Source organism: Neolamprologus brichardi, chromosome 2 (assembly GCF_056152115.1).
Source record: "Neolamprologus brichardi isolate AB-2024 chromosome 2, ASM5615211v1, whole genome shotgun sequence".
Taxonomy (NCBI): domain Eukaryota; kingdom Metazoa; phylum Chordata; class Actinopteri; order Cichliformes; family Cichlidae; genus Neolamprologus; species Neolamprologus brichardi.
Genome location: NC_142105.1, coordinates 17,633,947 through 17,652,998, shown reverse-complemented (window position 1 = coordinate 17,652,998; position 19,052 = coordinate 17,633,947). Strand labels below are relative to the sequence as shown.

General features: G+C 40.7%; 1 protein-coding gene across 3 annotated transcripts in view; it reads right to left on the bottom strand.

Annotated features, from left to right (window-relative positions):
• Window positions 1-2,400: 2,400 nt before the first annotated feature.
• il1rapl2 (interleukin 1 receptor accessory protein-like 2) overlaps window positions 2,401-19,052 on the bottom strand; it is a 446,246-nt gene continuing 429,594 nt past the window's right edge. The window contains exons 10-19 of one of the 3 annotated variants that reach the window (XM_087847635.1): window positions 13,689-13,829; window positions 12,836-12,896; window positions 11,407-11,519; window positions 8,199-8,344; window positions 7,515-7,592; window positions 7,282-7,398; window positions 6,358-6,480; window positions 4,828-5,058; window positions 4,635-4,665; window positions 2,401-4,413 (exon numbers count right to left, since the gene is read on the bottom strand). In XM_087847635.1, the coding sequence (XP_087703761.1) occupies window positions 4,325-4,413; window positions 4,635-4,665; window positions 4,828-5,058; window positions 6,358-6,480; window positions 7,282-7,398; window positions 7,515-7,592; window positions 8,199-8,344; window positions 11,407-11,519; window positions 12,836-12,896; window positions 13,689-13,829 (1,130 nt within the window). In that variant the 3' untranslated portion in view covers window positions 2,401-4,324. The remainder of the gene's footprint in view (window positions 4,414-4,634; window positions 4,666-4,827; window positions 5,059-6,357; window positions 6,481-7,281; window positions 7,399-7,514; window positions 7,593-8,198; window positions 8,345-11,406; window positions 11,520-12,835; window positions 12,897-13,688; window positions 13,830-19,052) is intronic. The other 2 variants (XM_035910998.2, XM_006781884.2) reach the window with 2 other exon arrangements.

Genomic DNA, 19,052 nt, shown 5'->3' with positions numbered 1-19,052 from the left:
GTCGATCTCCCACTCCCTTCTCCCATCTCTCGTGAACAAGACCCCGAGATACTTAAACTCCTTCACTTGGGGCAGGGTCTTGTCCCTGACCCAGAGTGGGCACTCCACCCTTTTCCGGCTGAGAACCATAAAAATTATGAACAGAATCAGTGACAAAGGGCAGCCCTGGCGGAGCCCATCACCCACCAGGAACGAGTCTGACTTATTGCCAGCTATGTGGACCGTAGCAATGGGCCAGACACCCCATACTCCCAGAGCACCCCCCACAGGACCCCCCTGAAGAACACGGACGAATGCCTTCTCCAAGTCCACAAAGCACATGTAGACTGGTTGGGCAAACTCCCATGCACCCTCAAGTATCCTTGGGGGGATAAAGAGCTGGTCCAGTGTTCCACGATCAGGACGAAAACCGCATTGTTCCTCCTGTATCCGAGGTTCGACTAACGGACGGACTCTCCTCTCCAGCACCCTGGCATAGACTTTCCCAGGGAGGCTGAGGAGTGTGATTCCCCTGTAGTTGGAACACACCCTCCGGTCCCCTTTTTTAAAGATGGGGACCACCACCCCGGTCTGCCAGTCCAGGGGTACCGCCCCTGATCTCCACGCAACATTGTAGAGGCGTGTCAACCAGGACAGCCCTACAACGTCCAGAACCTTCAGGAACTCGGGGCGGACCTCATCAACACCAGGGGCTCTGCCACCAAGGAGTTGTTTAACTGCCTCAGTGACCTCGCCTCCGGAAATTGGCGGGTCATTCCCCTCATACCCAGACTCTGCTTCCTCCTCAGAAGACGTGTCAGTGGGATTAAGGAGGTCCTCGAAGTATTCCTTCCACCGCCTGACAATTTTCTCAGTCAACAGCACTCCACCCGCACTACACACAGTGCAGGTAGAGCACCGCTTTCCCCTCCTTAGTTGCCTGACCGTTTGCCAGAATCTCTTCGAGGCAGTCCGAAAGTCTTTTTCCATGGCCTCTCCGAACTCCTCCCACACCCGAGTTTTTGCTTCTGCCACCGGCCGCTTGGCCTATCTATCTACCTATCAGCTGCCGGAGTCCCACAGGCTAACCAAGCCCAGAAGGACTCCTTCTTTAGCTTGGTGGCTCCCCTCACCTCTGGTGTCCACCATTTGGTTCGGGGGTTACCACCACGACAGGCACCAACTACCTTGCGGCTGCAGCTCAGTGCTGTGGCTTCTGCAAGGGAGGAGCTGAACAGGACTCAATGTCCCCAGTCTCCCTCGGAATGCTGTTGAAGCTCTGCTGGAGGTGTGAGTTGAAGATCTTGCGGACCGGGGCCTCTGCTAGATGTTCCCAGCACACCCTCACTGTATGTTTTGGTGCGCCAAATATGTGGTGTAGCCGTGGGTCCTTTGCAATACTCACTTGGTCCCTTGAAAAGGTGGGGAGCTACTGTTGATAGCGTTGATCCCGGTGAAGTGCCGCAATCGCAGCCTGAGGCTACATCCACACTAGCCTGGATAGATTTGAAAACTGCGTTTCCATCTGAAAACACTCCACATCCACACTAGTGTTTTCAGTCATTTTTACAGAGTTGTGTGTCCACATTGAAACGGATGAACACGCCTATGTCCCAGTAGTGCGCATGTGTAAAACGCAAGAAGATTCGACCTGCCTCATTTCTGTCTGTCGTTTATTTACTTTCCGGCTCTTTGAACCGTTGCGGCAAAAGGTCGAGGAAAAGCACCGAGTTTTTTAAATGGACTAACAATGAGGTGGAGTTGTTGCTGCGAGTAACACAAAAGTACAAAGTTGCAAAAGCAAGTGAGAATTAAAGAATTTGAAGAATCTTTAACGGGGCTGTCAAAATTGAGAGCAAACAAAACAACTGCTTCCCTCCACTATCTTAGTATAATTGGTCACATAACGGCATCGTTTCCAAATGTATGTGTTTTCGAGAGCGTTTTGAAAACGCTGCGTTTTCCTTCCGCGAAAACGCCATCTCAGTGCGTCTCAGGTGCTCTAAAAACCTGCTTGCTCCAGGCCTGTTGGACAGCTTCACTCCTTGTGCTCAACTCCATGCATCTTGAAAATTTGGATAAGGCAAATGTTTTAGTTCATGCCTTTCGACACTGGGCAGAGAACTATGTGTCACTGAGTAAGCTAACAGCTTACAAGGAAATTTAAGTGACCATTGGAGAAGAGGATAAAGCCATGAGAAGTGCAATTCGAAGAAAAGGATTCGTGACAGGGGTGAAGCAAAGTAAGCTAACAGTTGGAGGAAATGCCAGACAGCTTGCGAAATCACATCTGGTTAAGCAATAAACAGAAAATGAGAAAAAATAGTTGTCCGGGAAAAAAAAGAGGAAAAAAGTTGACCATGTCAGACAACAGTGAATCCAAAATCTATAAAACAACTCATATAAGTTTTATTTGCTCGCAGTTAAATTATTCAACCAATATATCCAAAGAATAGTCAAAGAAATAGTCAGAAATTAAAGGACAACCACTAGACTGTATATTGCCATTGAATATAACAACTGAAATAATTAATTATTGTATCAAACAATCTCAAATATCCAGAATTCATTGGTTCTAATAAGACAATGACAGTAGCTCTGTGTAAATTCAAAACATTACCCACTTTGCTTAAATATTATCTTAATAATCTTGTTTTTCTTTTTTAAAGCTCACAAAGAAGAATGTGGTCTGATTCAGCTTGGAGTACAGCTTTTTATACAGTGAAGCCCCCTTTTGGCTGATTGGTAGTGGTAAGGTTCAAAAGATCAGTCCGTTAGCAGGGTTGTACTGCCGTAAGACATCCATCCATCGATGAAAAGAGAAACACAACAAAGGCAACAAAAAAAAGTGGCTGTGGAGCCATCAGAGAACACTTAATGTGAGTGTTAACAGAAACTGTAGGGAACAAATCACTGTCATGTATAGGTCTATACAGAGGTTATGGAAGCTGTACAAAGATTATTGTAACAAACAGACAGTAAAAACAAAGCCTGGTAAAAATTCTCAACAACCTTCTAAAAGGATAAAACCCTTAAATAAAACGTGACAAAATAAATAACCCAAATGTTTTTGGAGGGACACCTCCTTTTTTTCCTTTATCAGTTTTTATCATTGAATCATGGCCAGACAGAAAACAAATATACTGTATCAACATAGGATGTTTATACCCTCCATATTAAAAGAGGCTTCGACAAATGATTGTGTCATTTACTCTTTTATCTATGTTTGTTTGATTATTATTCTTTTTTTAAATCTAAATGGGTGGTCATGCAAATAGAAAAAAGCCAAGTCCTTTATGCTTTTAGCTTGGTGTTAAATCTGACAGTTCATCTGTTGGTGATGGACTGGCTGGTTTCCAGTCTCGCTGTGCCCTTAAACACACTTACCTCAAGTACTAGCTATTCTTTCAGCCAACTAGTCTATGCAACTAGCTAGTTTCTGCCTTACTGTGCTTTCTCAGTCATTAAGCAGCTTCAGCCTTCGCTTTATGTGTCACCCCCTCTTGTTTTTCTTGCTGAAAAACATTTCTCAAGTCTAGTTCAGCTCCTGAGAGCCAAACCAGGTAGCTAGCTTGCTGTAGAGCAATACTTCAAGAGGTTGACTAGTTGATTTAAGGTGGTCTGGTATTCCAAAATCATTGCTTGATGTCTGCTTTGTCTGCCCGACAAGCCACCTAGTCAACAGGTAGATGAGAACTCGTATAAGTAGATCAATTGGCATTCTTAGATTACGCTACGTCTTGTTTGTCTGAGCTGACAAGTCAACTGGTTTTCACAGCAGCTGGTTTGTGAGCAGACTTAAAAGGTGCTGTTTTAGTGCTCCAAGATCCAACCTGCCTTCCTGTTGAACAAATAGAGTACTACAGACGGTGGATACCCACAATTGAAGTACTCAGGATCCCTTTGTTAGCTTCTCTAGTTCTTAAGTTTCCTAATTCCTTTCCACAAACCCAGCATGACCAGTCAGGAACTTTTTGCCAGTATGTCAAGGACACATGGTCATGCCAGCAGTTTACATTCCAGCTGGCATCAGCCTGTTACCAGGTAATAGGTCCAAAATCAGAGTGCAATCCTTTGTATAATCCCAGTCTTTCTGTAAACAGTTTACAACCACTCTCCTAATAAGTGTGACACCAAGCCTTCTGCGGTCTTTCGGTAGTCTTTTATTCACAGCTGGGAAGGAGTAGCCCAAAAGCAGTTGATGGGCAGTCCAACGCCAAGTCTGCACACAGTCCAAAAACCTGATGAAAACCAGACGACCCGCCAGTCTACACGAATCCAGTGAAAAGCAGTCTGTAAAGCAGTCTGTATTCCAGTATCAGCTGAGAAGTCCAACTACCAGATGTCAGAGCTTAGTTCTCTGCTGGTGAGGGGTACAAAGGTGCTGTTCAGGTGGAGCTCTGGCTTCTTCCCAAGGGTATTGCTCTGTTGCACCTGGGAAACACACAGCACCACCATGATTAGCACTAACCTTGCCATATAATGGTGCTTCATTTTATGGTATGACAAAATATTGCATGCCAATACTGTGCCTTGACTTAAACATAAGAACTGTACTGCATTTCGTTTCCCAGTCTGTTAGAATAAGCATGTTTTCAGGCTAGATGATATGAAGATATTGTTTTCTTTCTATATTCTCTTTTATTCAAACAGACCTCTTGTTCCCCAGTGAACTGCTCTGAACCCCTGGGGAGAAGAGAGGATTTATTTTTATTGTGTTTAAGCTCTGAGTACATGCAAACAGATAACAGCAAGCAAACTTTAGAAAAGGATACACTGTGCTGATGTTGGGTGCTGGGGACTAACTAAGAACATCATACGTATAAGTGGCTTAGTCTTTTCTCCCACCTGTCCATTCAGCAGTGTCATAGGGATATTGCAATAGACATGGCGCCCCCCGGGGCCCAGAGTGGAGAACTGCACCGTGGAGGGAGGTGGAAGTGGGGGTGAGGGCTGTGGGGGAAGTTGAAACTCATAGCTGCGGCAGAAATGCCGCATTTGAGCTGCTGTAGCACTGTGACCCCCTCCTAATGGCAAGGTCATCTGGTTGTAGTCAGGGATCTCTGTTGCCAAGGCGACCTGTGTGTAAAAGACATGACTTTCTAGTAACTTTCATTAGCTTCAGCATTATTGCAAGAGGCAACTAAATATGAAGCATTCATCATGAAAATGCTGTTTGTAGACTTCTGTTAGCTTCTGGGTAAACTATGAAAACAAGATAATTGTAAATTAATGAAATAAATGTAAATGAACTTAACTGTAATGTGTTAAAATAATTTAAGCTAGAGTTTCACTTATTTTTCAAAATAGAGCTAAACAGGAAAAAGTGAAATCCCCGGATTCCGTCTGATATCAATTCAAAGGCAAGTTTTAAACAACTGAAACAAACTTTCTAGTCCAAACTGTACATTTGAAAACACAGCAGTGGAAACATAAGAAGTACAGAAACAGTCAGAACATAGTCACAAACATTAAAGAGAGATCCATGGCAGTCAAAGAATTCTGAACTGGTGGTGGAAAAACTTTTAAAACTTTATCATGGGACAAAGTCAGAAAACTTTTTATTCAGTTTTTATTAGAGTTGACCGGTGGTTATATACATGCAGTTTTAATGTCCTGGTGACCAAAGCCAAAGCCTCATCAGAAATGGTCTTAGTGGAAGGATGGCTCTTAGAAAGTCATTGGTAAGGGATGGAGACAGGAAAAAATTGAGGTATGGCAAATTACCCAAAATTGGACTACAAATCATTGGCAAGAGGACTTGAATTCAAATGTGAAATGGTTCAAATTGTTATTAGTATGTACAAAAGTGAGTGGCTACAGTCACCGGTAAAACCTGGTGGCGGCTCCATCATGGTTTGAGGCTGCATATCAGCCAGTGATGTTGGAGAGCTTTTTTTAAAATTGATGGAATTACAAATGCAGAAAAGTACAGTCAGATTTTGATCCACCATGTAAAAACCATCTTGATAGCATTTGACTGGCACTGGCTTTTTCAGTATGACACTGATCCCAAACACACTGTAAAAGTCTAGTAAAAGTGTACCTGGATAGAAAAATGCACAATGAAGCACTATCAGTCATTGCATGGCCTCCCCCAGATGCTGGAGCTCAACATTACTGAACCAGTGTGGGAAAGAGAACAAAACTCTTTCCTATCCTATCAAACAGGTAACAATGCATTGTTTCTGATCATCTGCTCTCACAAGGTAGCCCAAAGTTCAGGAACAAATTTATTTACAGGTGTAACAACGATAAACTAAGTCTGTGTTTTTAAGATTAATGCTGTCATAGTGCAGTGCCAAGGTCAAAATATACTGATTTGAGAAACACCATCTACTAATTAATAAAAGTTCGAACTAAAAGACATGTGCTGACCTGATGGTGTCCATGCCGACTCTCATTAGGGGGCACCAGGGAGGCAGAAGTGGTTGTCATGGCAATAGTGGAGACTGTGGTCTGTAGGTCACCAAAGAGGCCCTGTTCACCAGAATCCATTACCTGTTAACACAAAGATTCCTCCAACAGTGAGTCAAAATTCGATCCATCGATTCCATCCATCCATCCTCCCTCCCTCTGTTGGAGGTTATGGGGTGCTGGAGTCTTTCTTTGCTAACAGTCTTTTGCAAGGTCAACGCAGAGAGCCATACAATCATTCAACAACTTTATTCAGAGTTTCCACCTATGGGTGAGTAGCATAATCTAAGCCCTGGTGCACAAAATAATTTGACACACTTTTACACACTTAAACACCATCTAGATTCCATGACATCAATTATTAGAGTAGAAGAAGACATTAGATTGATATCACCACATTGTTGCAGTTGTTGTTAATATTCTCTGTGTAGCATCATTCTTCAGGAAAGAAAGCAGCAGGAAACATTTATTTGCTAATCAGGGCATACGCCACCTGAGGCGTGGTAAACATCTACACATTTTGCTTTGCTGTGATTCCAATTTTAATACATTACCTGTGTTTTGCAGACATTTTAAAGGCCATCTGCCTGTTTGAATGCGCCCAAGGAAAGAGTACATCTTAGTAGAATTTTTTGGCTCCCATGCATGAAATGGACATTATTAATATAGGTATAGATCAAGTTTAAGGGTTTCTATAATGATACATGAACAAATTCATATGCTATCCAATATATTTTTATCACTTATAGTCGCACATGTATTGTAGACTTGTTTTTTTATTATGAAATTTATTTTCAGGGGTCATAAATCAGTCCCAGAGTGGAGGCTATACCACTGTAGAAAGGTAAAGTATATCGAGAATACATGAAAAAAGACGCAGTGTACCTGACGTCTGGACAGTGTCTCTCTGCGTTTAGCGGGCATATCGTAGACCACCTGTTTCCAAAACTTAGATGACAGCTCATTGCTCTTAGGACCCCTCCACTTGATGATGGATAAAACCTGAAGAGAAGAAGACAAATTACAAAAAAAAAGATTTTGCCATTCTGGCCAGTGATAACTCTTCAGGTCACCCCATAAACTCTCCATCCTTTCATTCATCCGCCCTTTCTGTATACCTTGATGGTATGTTTAAGTGCCTCCACCTCTTGGTAGTTGATGACATTCTTCAGGTCTGCACACTCTATCATGATCACCTAGAACACAGAGAGATTTCTAAGCAGAAGACCTTCCCCATCAAAACTCTCCATATGTAATAATGCAATGTCCGGGTAGGTTCTCAGTAATCCAGGTTATGGTAGTAGTAAGAGCTTGAACACAGAAGGTGAATGAACTTCTTAAGTTTGTAAAGATATTTCACCTCTTATTCAAGCGGCTTCTTCAGTTCTAAAAACAAAAGGTGGGCAGCTCCAGGTATTTAACCCCTAGTAGAGGTCGTCTCTCAGTTATCAGCCACCTGCAATGAAATTTTGAGATCCAGATGCTTAAACACCCAAATCATACTCAGACGACCTCAATAGGTCACATGATGGGGTGGGACACCGTGGTTTTATCCTTATTTTTGGCTTTAATTCATCTGATGACTCACATGATCAATAGTGGGCCAACAACCACAGCTAGCGTTTAAATACCTGGGACTCTCCACCTTAACTAAAGAAACCTCTTGTAAGGTCAAAGGTCTTCACAAACCTAAAGAAGTCTTCTTGCCTTCTTTTTTCAAACTGTTAAGAATAATAATAATGCAATCAAGTTGGAAAAATGTCTGTCCTCTAGATTTTTACCTTTGACCTCTGAATCCATACCTTGATCTCCCCGGTAACAAGCATGGAGTGGAGGCGTGTCTCTATCTGGAAGATGCTCCAGCCTCTTTTGGCGACAAACTCTGGCGTTAAAACGATGATCAGACGTCTGCTCTGCTCCACGCTACGAGCCAAGTCCTCAATGTAGGCTGGGAGAGACACATATGGAGAGTAAGAATAATGAATAGAGAAGGGACAACTCGGCAGATGGCCCCGCCCCCTCCTGAGCCTGGTTCTGCCGGAGGTTTCTTCCTGTTAAAAGGGAGTTTTTCCTTCCCACTGTCGCCAAAGTGCTTGCTCACAGAGGGTCATATGATTGTTGGGTTTTTCTTTGTATGCATTATTGTAGGGTCTACCTTACAATATAAAGGGCCTTGAGGCGACTGTTGCTGTGATTTGGCGCTGTACAAATAAAATTGAATTGAAATTGAAAAAGAAAACTTTTCCTTTCATTCTGTTATTACTAAAAGGTTTCCATGAATATCCACATGATGGTGCAATACCAAGTTTCCTGTGTCTCCAGATTTTGTTGTGAGCCAAAACAGAAGTGACAAAAAAGCAGGTTAATAAGCTTTTGCTCTTAATATTGTCAGTGCTGAACTAATCCTGTAACAGTCAAGCATTTCTTTCTCCAGAATTACTGAGAGGTTTTAATTCTTGTTGGATTACACGGAAAGCTCCAGCAGCTTTGACGAAGACAAAGCAGGAGGCAAGAAGTGAATTACCATCACAGTATGTAAGGGAAACATCTCGCACAGCAACACTTGCCCCCGCTTCCTGCATGTGTCAAGTTCATTCGTCCATACATGCCTGAGGTGAGTGACGGGCGGATATAACGGAGTGACAGAAATGCTTGTGCAAGAACTTTGGCTCTGACACAGCACGGTGCAGTCAGCTCTTAAATGGGGATCAGAGTTGTGCTGAGCCACCATCGCCGGTTGTTACTTATAACTAAGTGAGGAATATGTGAAGTTGACGAGGAGAAGTGGCAGGTGATGGGATGTGGACGGTGAGTTAATATGAGGTGAAGCTACTGTAGGCTTCAGCATTAGAGTAGCCTCCACGCCAAACCCAGTGAAAACCTGTCTTAACAAACGACCCAATTACTTTTTCGCAACAGTGTGTGTGTGTGTGTGTGTGTGTGTGTATGTGTGTGTTTTCTTGGAACACATTGCTCATTATTTCTAAAATTTGTAGTTACAGAAAAAGTATGAAAACTTTGTGTTCATTGAACCACGGCTCCCCCCACCCCCCGTCTAAATACCTCTCTCTTTCTCCATCTCTGCTAACTAAATTAATGACAGACTCTCCAACAACACATTGCAATTTCACGCTCAATTTGAGGGGCACAAATAGTACAGTACATCCCCAAATTCATTCTCTTTCTTTTCTGTTTCTCTTGGTTTGCCTTTCTGCCTCTCTTGTTTTACATTTTCCCTCTCACATTAACACCTCCTTGCCTCTCTCTTGCCCTTGATTGCTTCCTGCTCCCCCATTTGTGAGGATTATGTAAATCAATTAATAAAATAACCAGTGACCCTGTACCCACTGCTTTCTGTTCCTTGTTATTTATTTCTCGCTCTCCTGTTCATTTCAGAGGGTTAAGTGGAGTGAATAATTGAATGGTGTGTTTTGGGTCACATTGCTATGCTGCTCTTTCAGCAGCTTTGGTTACCAAAGAAAAGACTCTTGTTCAGTGTAGGCATAATTAAACCTGGAAAAAGTTACATGTGAAGATATGCACAGGGGATATTTGTTTTTCGGATGTTTTCAGGGCAAACACAGGAAATATGACTTTCTCGTCTGTCGGGTGCGTCGGGAAGGGGCATAATTTTAGCTAAGGTCACGTAAAGTGTGGCTTTTCATTATGAACCATAGTTAAGTAAACATATTTATGTATTTTAGGAGAAAATGTTAAATAATTCAAAGAGCACATATTAGCATGTGTCTTTTGTGCCACATTATACGGTTATTTTAGTCGGTGTATATTTTTTGGTTTGATGTTTTGAGGACAAGGAGATGTGGGATTTTGGTACCAAAATGCTAATACACAGGAAATGATAGCTGTATTACTTTATTTCACGCATTAGACCTCCGACATTACTCATTAGAATTTTTTCAGTACTGAGCTGTAATATAACATCCTATTTATTTAGATTTATTTATTTTTATACTACCTTTAATTGGACTGTCCAGTTTGCTTCCATACTGGTCTAGAGAGGCCTTTGCAGGATGTGCTCTTTTATGTTTTTTCTTTGAAAGCTACATATTCATTATATATGAATTTTATATATATTATATATATAAGACAAAGCAGTCAGTTTGAGGCAGTGTTAGGGGCACTGTTAAATAAATACTTATTACTATTAAAATAATTAGAATGACACATTCCTCAAAGTACCACAGCAATAAAAATTGTTTAGCATAATGTGTTAACAAACCACAGTGTACATGTTTAATGTTGATGTTTTTTTGAGATATCATTTGTATGAATTTGAGTGTTATATTGCTATATGTAACATTCTATACATAAAAAAATGTTGATAATATATTTTTAATTATCCAGATTACTTTAGGAGTCTAGGCGGAGATATAGAAGAGACATACGAACACAGACTATGATCGTAATATTTGTAACCATGTTTTTGGCTGCTTGGTGAAGTCTAATAGTTACTCTGCTCTCCTTCTGACTTAGTGCTCGGTTTCCTTGAATGACTGAGTGTGTGTGTGTATATATATATATATATATATATATATATATACACACACACACACACACACACACACACATATATATATATATATACTGTATATATAAATACAGCATATGTGTGTGTGTGTGAATGTGCCAGGTTTGACCAGTGACAAATTATAGTAATAACAATCATATTTTCCCCTCCAGTTGGACAGAGTGACACAGGAGCCAAGAAATTATGACAAATTGTGAGAGGGTACAAGCATGCATGCACGTGTGTGCGTACGTGTGTGTTTGTGAACAAATAAATGAAATTGTGGTAAGGCATGTGGTACATGTGGCGTACATCTGAGAGCTGACACAGATACGTGTGTGGCTGTAAGTGTGTTATGATGAAGATCCACATATGTTCTTATTTATTCTGACAGAGAGATGAATTCTGGGTAGCGAGGATTGGAGTTACACAGAGAGAGAGTGTGTGCATGTGTGCATGTGTGTAGGTAGATTGATACTTACTACTGCTGGGTATTAAATCTCTGTCTGGTATAAACAGCTTGTATCCATAATGTTTCTCCAAAACATCCGGCAAGATCTCTAAAGCAAATGTTTCCTCGTCGCTGCTCGTCCTGCTGGGAGAGGGAATAACAAACATGGCTCCAAATTCAAAATCAGATAACAGACAAATCAATCAGCGAATGCACTTAACTACAAACGCCTGCACACAGGTGGAAAATTAGAGGGGAACCCATCGTAAAGATGTGGGCTGCCCTGCTCTGTTAAAGTCCACAGGAGAGATGGAGCACTACATTCCAGAAGATATTCCCTCATTTGATGTGCATACAAGCACGTGTTGCATCTTCGTGGCTGATATCGTGAGTACAAAGACTGTAGCACGTGATTACATCATTTTCTTCTCAGCGTGCAGATCACTGCATTGTCATCCAGGAAGGAGCCACTTCCATCAGGACAGAGATGTTTAATCAGAGTGTAAAGGTGAACGCTTTGAGCAAATTTGTATTGATTCACTGTGAGCCTTCCTTGTGAGGTGACAAGTAAACTGAAGCTATGCCAACAGAATGCTTTCCTCAAAGTAATGGAGCCTCTCGATCCCCTCACTGTAGGGCTCTCAGGTTTAGTTTTTTGCATTTAATTTGGTCAAAATCAAACATCTGCACATTTTATGAATTTATTTATTCATTTTTTGATTTTTAACGTGACCAGGCTTACTGCTAACAATACAACAAGTAGCATTTTATTAAACATGTCTGTAGCCCAGACAGAATTGTGGCTGGCAAGTCCTTTTCATGTGGCTGCCACACTTCGATATAAAAGGGAGGTTTGTCTAATTCGTTCCAACCACAGAAGCAAAGAACTACGCTCACAGGAAGTATATATATATATATATATATATATATATATATATATATATATATATATATATATATGTACAATGTATTATTGTGTTTCAGCCACCGTGGCATCATCTAGGGGTTACTGAAGCCTTACCTGTGGCTTTTTCTTAGCTTTTTGAAACCAGAGAGGAAAGATATGACTGAGAAACTGAGGACAGCTCATATGACAACAGTTCATCATCATTTTTGACTCCAAAAGAGAACATAATTTATGAAATGAATGTAATGTTTTAAATATGACTTAAACATAGCCACTGAGCCCATGAACTCCTCAGCAAAGGGATTAGCTTCTTTTCACAGATCCCCCTGCAGGATCAAGGCGCTACTGCATCAGCTTCGCTTTCTCTATGTATCTATGCATCAAAGACAATCAGAGCTTTTCTGTAGGTCAAAGGGGGCAATGCTGATTTGATTTCAAGTATTTGAAATAGGAACTGAACATGATATTTGTTTCATTTGTATCAATCCTCACTTTAAGTTTAGCGCCTAATCTGTTTACACAGCACTGCACAAAAACATCCAAGGAACCTGACCTGCCCAATGAGTCGAGGTCCACTTTAGTATAGGACAGATAGGCATCATACTCCTTATTATCTGTGGAGAGAGACAGAGAGAGCATGGGACAGTAAATAAGAGTATTTGGCAGATTTGACAAATCAATAAACAAGGCTTCCCCGTCTTTCTGTGAGTACAGTGCTTCATACAGTATATATATGTTAGCAGTTTCTGTGTAATTATTGCACTAAAAGACAGTAGACAGCTCCTGATCATCAACAGATGTAGACTTGATGAGAAAACCGTAATTCATGTTTTGGACTTGCGAATGCACGGCTAAGAAAATCCAGCTGCTTTAGGACTTAAACTTGAAATCAATACTTTAAATCAATACTACAAACTTACATCTTTATAATTTTCCTTTTGGCGGTTTCGCTGTTTTGTTCGGGGAGTGATCTTGCATTGCTTTGTCAGTGTAACTTTTTAAAAGTGCTGCACAAATAGCTCCTTATTTCATCAATTGATGAAAAAAAGAGAAACTCATTTTCATTTACTCTGCTGTTGTTTCCATTAATTGCCTTCTTTGACGTCACTACAGGCTTGTGCATCTTATGTGCTGTACAGTCTTGTACTGTGAGACTCATCTTGCAGTCTGTGTTATGCTATGTGTAGAAGCCCTACAGAAAGATCCTACTTTAATAGCATAATTCCTTTGCTTTACTTTGTCTCATTCCCAACAACGTTGAATGTAGCAACAGTCTAACTCTTATTTTGCTCCATGTTTGTAGTTCTCTGATCTTCCTATCAATGCTGATACCGCTCAGCGCTCTGATACCTGTCTGACCCTTCTGCAGTGTGCTGAAGAAAAAGGGAGCACTCAAAATAGCTTACCATCTTCAGTTTCATCACTCCCAAAGTGTCTCCTGTAGCAGAGCATGATCTCCAGGTTGTAACATTTATAAAGCGCGGTTAGGACTCCCAGCAGCAGCAATATGACCCCGAGGCCTCCAGCTAACTCCAGACGGTACATATCTGCCAGAGATACACAACAACAAATTTATATCAGTGATCAGTCTGCTTGGAGGAATACTAACTGATGTAAGAACAAAATCTCCCCCCCCAATAACTCAGAGCTTTTCAAAACATATTTAGATAATGCTTTTTTTAATAAACTGCTCACATCTGACTGCTTTGACAACAATCTTACTTCAATTATCTTCAGATTGGCACATTTTTCCAAATCGGCAGTGAAGCTGAAAACTCATTCACTCACACAAAATACACAAACACACACAAACAAAGAATGCTGATATCAGCTTTTCATTTGAATGTGTTTTTTGATAACTCGCAGCTGCATTTAGAGGCGTTATTAATGGCCTGCAAAAAAAAAAAAAAAGCGCAGAAAACCACACTAATGAAGCCCAGAAAAAGTGCACACTGAAACACACTGAACCAGATGCGCTAACATGAGAGTCACAAAATCATCTGGCTGTCTATTTAATTAGAAGCTAATAAATTAACACCTGTATGCCTCATTTGCTCAGCAATTCTCTTTGCACTTCAGGTCAGAGGTGAGAGACTGAATGAATATCTCAGCTGTAATCCAGTATGCAGTGAAATGATACACATAAAGATTTCTAATCTATAGCCTGAATATATGTATATTGAAGTCAGTTGAATTCAGTTATCACAACGGTCACCTCAAGGTGCTTTATACTGTAAGGTAAAGACCCTACAATAGAGAGAAAACTCCAACAATCAGATGACCCCTCCACGAGCAAGCACTTGGCCACAGTGGGAAGGAAAAACTCCCTTTTAACAGGAAGTAACATCTAGCAGAACCAGGTACAGGGAGGGGTGGGGCCATCTGCTGCCACTGGTTGGTGTTGAAGGTAGGGCAAGGTTGTTGATATCTCTGGCTTTACATTTCTGAAAACAGAGTCGTCTACAGCACAACTTCGGTAGCTCATTCAATGCATTCATGCAGCTGGGGTAGGGACGAGGTAGAGAGTTGTCCATAGCACACACATGCAGATGCTAACACTTATGTTAGCAGACAGACGTCAGCCTTTGGAGGGGGGAATTCGAGCTGGCTGTGAAAGAATTGGGTCAAAGTTAGGACTTTCACAACAATGACTTCCCCAGTTGAGTGGCACATTCTCTAAACACTCAGTCTTTGACTTTTGGCAGGTTCATAGTGAATTATCAAGTAACCACTTTACATCCACCCAGTGTTCCCAGCAACATATGAAAAGTTGTGAAGCATTTTGCTCTTTGGAAATGGTAAAAAGCTGCGTGCAGCATGTAGTGATTCAAATATGGCTACTTTCAGGTGGTGGAGATGCTAGCTACTACAATTCACTGTGTATAAACTTACACAGAAGTAGGAACTACTGCTGCTGCTTTGGTAGTTGTAGCTTAAAATAGTTTTTTTTTTCACGACATGCATCTACTAGAGAAGCTTTCTTTCAGAAGGTCTTTTTCCTTTTTAGCTTTTATTTGCAGTTTGCTTACTTGGTTAGGTTTAAGAAAAGGTCAAGCTTTCCAAACACATGAACCACATTTGAGCCAGTCTGACAAAGCAGTGAAGGAAAAATATTGAATTTGTGCTAGCGGCAAACTAAAAACACGTTTTCAGATAAAGATTTCCCCTTGTTTAAGAGTAAAGGCTCACAAGGCTAGAGAGACAATAATCCCACCTTCGGTACACACGAGAGAACACTCGCACTGCCACACTTTTGCAGGTTTGATAGCTGTAAGTAGTCATCAGTGCACATTTTACAGTTTGCGTGCATGTTTTCACTGGTTGCAGTTAGTTAATTTTTTAGGGTCACCATACTGAACGCGCAGTAATGCTGTGATTCACCGAACTGCAGACTACAAAGTAAGTCCACCGCTCAGATAAAGAGAAACAGGTGAAATTACAGCAGCGTGTCGGGCACACACCTGTGTGAGCTGAGATTGTGTTGTGTGAATGGATGGTAGTACTATCAAGGCAATATGAGTGTATGGAAGATTAATGGAACATGGCTGGTGAATGACACCGTGGGAAATATGATCCATTAGTGTACCCGCTACACACACACACACACACACACACACACACACACACACACACACACACACACACACTTATTTGGATGGATTTATTAAGTCATGGTAAGGAATAGCACACACTGTAGTAGAGGGTAAGTGAGTCCATTGTTAAAATTCAACATAAAGTACATTAACAATTGCACCCAATAATAACTGCAGTACACGTAGTTTTGTCTGAACTAAACTAAACTAAAGTCCCTAATTAATATTTTCTGGTGTCTCTCAGTAAGCGGCTCTCGGTTTTGACGATACAGTATTAGTCTGTCATTATAACTATGAAGCCAACATATCAGAAACTGCCTGGCGACACAACACCACCTGTTGGTCCAAACTGTCAGATATAATTGGCTAAATGAAGAACAACATGACCCTGTGGTCATATCTGTGATGCACATGCTCGACGTTTTATTCTTAACAACTCTACAACAACAAGATTTAAACAGAACATTTAACAGTTAATATGTTGTCGTCTTTGTCTTCTTCTCTGACCTTTTTGTGTTTGGGTTAATACAGTAATCAGGATATTAAACACAAACACAAAAAGTGCCCATTTTTAACAGCTCAGAGTGATAAGCACAGCTGAAACTGTCTCTTTGCTCACTTGTGAGTTTTATGGATATGACAGAACGTAATAACACATCTGCACTCAGTGTTAAAAAAATTGTTTAACTGCCGCTAGCACACTGATGGTTGTTGTGGTCATAAATGCTGTAAAAACAAGCAAAATGCACAAAAAAATAAACAGTACTAAGCATTGTAGTACTGTTTTGCTTCCAAAGAGTCTGACTTTGTCATTTTTTGGGGGGCAATAGTTCTCCAGGTTTCACTGTCAGTCCAGTCCTTGTACTGGGCCATTTTCAGAGGCATGATTTTTTTGTTTGCTGAAGCACTTAACACTGGCCTGTGAATCAGTATAAAAGACACCAAACTGGAGGGATAAACTAGCATCGGTTGTTTCTGCACATAATATAAAACTTATCAAAAGAATCAATTTTAAATAGTATCTTTAGGCTGTTGCAAAAACCCAACTTTTCTTCAGCTGAATCTATAAAAAATATTGATGGTTTGACAAACCAGAGAGTTAACAGATATAAAACAAAATCTTTTCACAAACAACACGATTCCCAAAGAGCTCTCAGCTCTGGCACATCTCGACATGATGTGCAGTCAAAAAAATGCGGAAACTGGACAAGAGGAGGACAAAAGAAGATGTGGCAGGTCTGAAAAGCTATCCACAGCAGACAGACAGCATGCGAACGTCATGTTCTTAAAAAACAGGAGGAAATCCAGGAAAAACCTGACACAGGACCTGAGAGATGCATCTGACCCTTTAGCTGATCCATCTACTGTTCACTGAAGCTTCATCAGAAATGGTCTCAGTGGATGGGTGGCTGTCAAGGAGCGCTTCTTCAGGAAGGGAAACAGGGAGGAAACTCTGAGGCTGACTTACACAAGAACTGGACTGAAAATCAGACAGTAGGTATAATGTAGTGATGACTCCAAATGGGGGAATTTTTGATTAAAATCATTATGGGTATGTATGGAGATCAGGAAAGATGTACACCAGTGAATGCCTACAGCCATGGTGGAGACTCTGCCTTTGTCTTTAGGGCTGTATCTCAGTAAGTGGTGTTGGGGAGCTTCTTAAAACTGATGCAATTGTGAATGCAGAAAAATACTGTCAGATTTTGATCCACCATGCAATGACACCAGCTTCATTTTTTCAACATGACAGTGATCCACAACACACTGCCAATACAGTAAAAGCATAACTGGAGAGAGAAACAGACCATGGAGCACTGTCACTCATGGATCGGCCTCCACAGAGCCCGGATCTCAACATGATTGAAGCAGTGTGGGGTCCTTTGGATAGGAAACAGAGCAAAAGGCAGAAACATCCAAAGAAGAGCTTTGAATGTCCTTCAAGAAGCCTGGAGAACGATTCCTGAAGACTATCTAAGACTTAAGCTTGTTAGAACTGTCTCTGTGTTTGCACATGTTTTAATAACCTTAGTAAGACCTTTACAGGGTACTGTACTATTGTGCCTTTTGTAAACAATAGAGTAGTACATTTTTCTTAGTTATGTGATCAGAAATTGAGAACTTGAGAAAAATCCTTGACTGTAATAAAAACACACTGAGGTCATTTATAATAAAAATGGAAGCAATGTGGGATCATCATAATGCAAAGATAAAGTGCCACGAGCAAAATGTTCTTCATCAGTAAGTCGTCTAAACTTTCTACCTAATGTTCAATAAGATCTGTGTGACCCTGCAGGATACATTCCTATGCTGAACATCTGGGATACTGTATAATACTGACATGATTAAAATGTCAAAAAATAGCAGCGCTTGAGAATTTTCAAGAAGAAATAATAATTGTATAAAAAAATACAACGTTCAAGATCTTTTGATTTCAGTTGTAAGCAGTGTCTTTGCAGGAAACCCTGGAAGCTTAATACAACCACACAACATCACATTTAACCCTTTCATGCATGAATTATGACAACCTCAATCAGGATGTTTTTCTTAAACATAAGAGGTTTTTTTACATGTCCACTGGCTGACCAGTGGGTGGCAGGTATGGAGTAACGCATCAGTGTCAAAGGTAGTGTTTTATGAGCAAGTATCCCATCAACACTGACCCCAATACAAGAAAACAGCCTTTGAATAGCTGTCCACTGTAGTGACCACTATGCTGAAAGGGTTAAAACTCTTGTAAAGAGCATAAAATGAGAGCGCCTGTTTGTAGATGCTTTCTACACTGATTTGTAAGATGCATTAATCTTTAATGAACCTAATGTTATTTTGCATATATTTGTGATGCCTTTTTAGTCAAATTTACTAAACATGTCATACTCGATGTGTTAATAATTTGCATAATTTCCCAGATTTCGAATAACTCTTTGCAAATGTTCGTTTGGATTCAGACGTTAAATCCCAGCTTAGGCAGTTTTGTATTTTCTTCACTAGCTGTAACTGGAATGTATTTATTGCACAATTTTCAGTTCTTTTTTCAATTTAAGTTCTTTTGCTTTCTTGATTTTATGGCCAAGTCATGCTTGTTTGCAATTGCATGACAATATAAAGGCTATTTTTGAGGATAAATTTATAAAACACAAGATCTGCTCCCAAATATTGTTGAAATACTGGTGCAGT